Genomic DNA, 2,236 nt, shown 5'->3' with positions numbered 1-2,236 from the left:
AATTGTTCAGAACTGAGTTGCATGAGGATACAAGTAAACTAATATCCATATAGAGTATTCAGAACAAAACTGCAGTAAGTAAATTAAGTCCAGATTCAGTGTCCCTGCTGTGACTCGGTCCAGTAATGCTATAGCAAAGGCATATAAACATCTGCCCCCCCCCCCCCCACAAACACACAGAGAAATATCAATTGGACCAATTCCAGATGTGATAGCATAAAGTACATCTCAATAATTTTATGCTCTGTGGATTCCAATAAACTTTAATGAAGTCGAAAGTAAATATACATTCATTTTTCCTTCACTGTGGCAGAAAATGGAAATCCATCCTCAACCTTTCATGAAAAACAAAGTATCAATAAAAAAGGAAGAAATTAGTGATCAAATATTAAATAATACAATATTATCAGTCTACAAAACATCATAGTATCATATGTAAATTACATAAATAATGGATAAGATAAGTTGCAAGTAATAAAGTTTCCTTTTTATTAGACAAAGTAAGCTCTTCTGCCAAGCATACATATACAAGATTTACACATACTGATATTAACTTTCTTCCACCTTTAATTTTTTGCAAGGAGGTTCATTTTTCCCTTCAACACTTCCTAGAAGTATTTCTTTGCTTAGCCTGAAACTCACTCTCATCATTGCTTTGTTTGGTGCAACTTGCCGTACATGAAACACTTCCTTTACATTTTGTCGCAAGCTATCAATGGTATTCCCAAAGCCTTTTTCCAATTCTTCTTTGTTATCCTCTGAAGCTGTTTTTTTCTGATCTAGATCAGCTAGAAGGCCAAATTGTTCTGCTACCTTTGCAATTGCAGTACTATCCTCTGTATCAGGAGTAAACATGTATACATGAACAAGTGGCAAATTTACTTCTGAAGGCAAGTCTTCTACATCCTTAAGGAGACCAATAAAAGAAGGAAGAAATTCAACAGCAAGTGCTGGGAGATTCATGGTAATATGTATGGCTCCACAAAACTGTGGATCCCTCCATCTCTTCAACAAATCTTCTTTTACCACAGTTTTAATAAATTCATTTCCATCTAGATTAAAGCATTTAACCCTGTCAGTTACCTTATTGCTTGCACAGTTTTTCTCTAAATATTTATAAGAATGTGGGTTCAGGTCATTAGCAAACACAGAACACTTTTTTCTGCCCACTGGAATAGCAAATGGACCAATTCCAGACATGATATCATAAAGCACATCTCCAAAATTCAATCTTTTAGCAATGCGTTCATGCTCTGTGGATAATCTTGGATTCCAATAAACTTTAGCAAAGTCCAAAGTAAATGTGCATCCATTTTCCTTTACTGTGACTTCTGTTTCACCACTGCCTGCTAAGACTTCCATTTGGAAATTTCTGTATGTTGAATCAATATTATTTGTCTTGTTAACAACCAAAGAAATGTTTTGAATCTTCTCAAGCAAGACTTGGCCAATCAGATTCTTGTATGGGAGCACATAATCTCGTAAGTTGAGGTGAAGGATGTGACCTATTATGGAGTAGCTCTGTCCTGCTTCTTGGTTTTCTGGCAGTACTGCACGCAAAATGTCTTCGGCTTTCCAGTTATCATAATTCAAGACAATTTCCTGCATCTCAACTCTTGCTTCACCAGCTGTGAAAGAGTTCACAATTTCATTGGTATCTGTTACAAGTAGAGGGTTGAGAAGAATCCTTTTCATTTCTGGAGGGCCCTCTATGTTTTGCACAGGCTTCAGGTTATTAAGTTTTAATAAATATCTTTTGACCTTCTTCAGTACATGCCTAGTATGTTCAGGATCCAGAATAACTACTGGAACAGTTATTGCCTTTTGGAATGCTTCTCGATTCAATTCCGTCATCCCCCTCACACTAGGAGGAGGAAGGAGGAGTTGTACATCCATCTGGGTGCGTAATCTGTTTAATGACACACTATATTTCAAATATTTTCTCAAGCTAGTAGTACTGCCTGCAAAATTTGAAAAACAGACTTGTGGCTGTATATTAAATTGGTTCTTTTGATAAAAAATCAAGTCCAAGGTTAGTTTTGATTTCACAGGGTGTTTGTTGACCGTTATTCTCCATCCACTAATACAGCAGGTCTTCAAATGTGTTCGGAGCTGGCTACCCAACCTGAAATAAAAGCAGAAAATTGAATACATTCCATGTTTGAGTGAAGATTATGATATATCTTTCTTAATTCTAAATTTATGTTATACTCGCACGCGCGCTGCACACACACAC

At 36.3% G+C, this 2,236-nt stretch overlaps 1 protein-coding gene across 5 annotated transcripts in view; it reads right to left on the bottom strand.

Annotated features, from left to right (window-relative positions):
• Positions 1 to 474: 474 nt before the first annotated feature.
• LOC119593479 (tRNA (guanine(37)-N1)-methyltransferase-like) overlaps positions 475 to 2,236 on the bottom strand; it is a 5,351-nt gene continuing 3,589 nt past the window's right edge. For all 5 annotated transcript variants that reach the window (XM_037942415.1, XM_037942416.1, XM_037942417.1 and 2 more), the window contains exon 2: positions 475 to 2,125. In XM_037942415.1, coding sequence (XP_037798343.1) covers positions 550 to 2,125 — 1,576 coding nt within the window. In that variant the 3' untranslated portion in view covers positions 475 to 549. The remainder of the gene's footprint in view (positions 2,126 to 2,236) is intronic.

Source organism: Penaeus monodon, chromosome 32 (genome assembly GCF_015228065.2).
Source record: "Penaeus monodon isolate SGIC_2016 chromosome 32, NSTDA_Pmon_1, whole genome shotgun sequence".
NCBI lineage: Eukaryota > Metazoa > Arthropoda > Malacostraca > Decapoda > Penaeidae > Penaeus > Penaeus monodon.
This window is presented reverse-complemented; position numbering and strand designations above follow the sequence as displayed.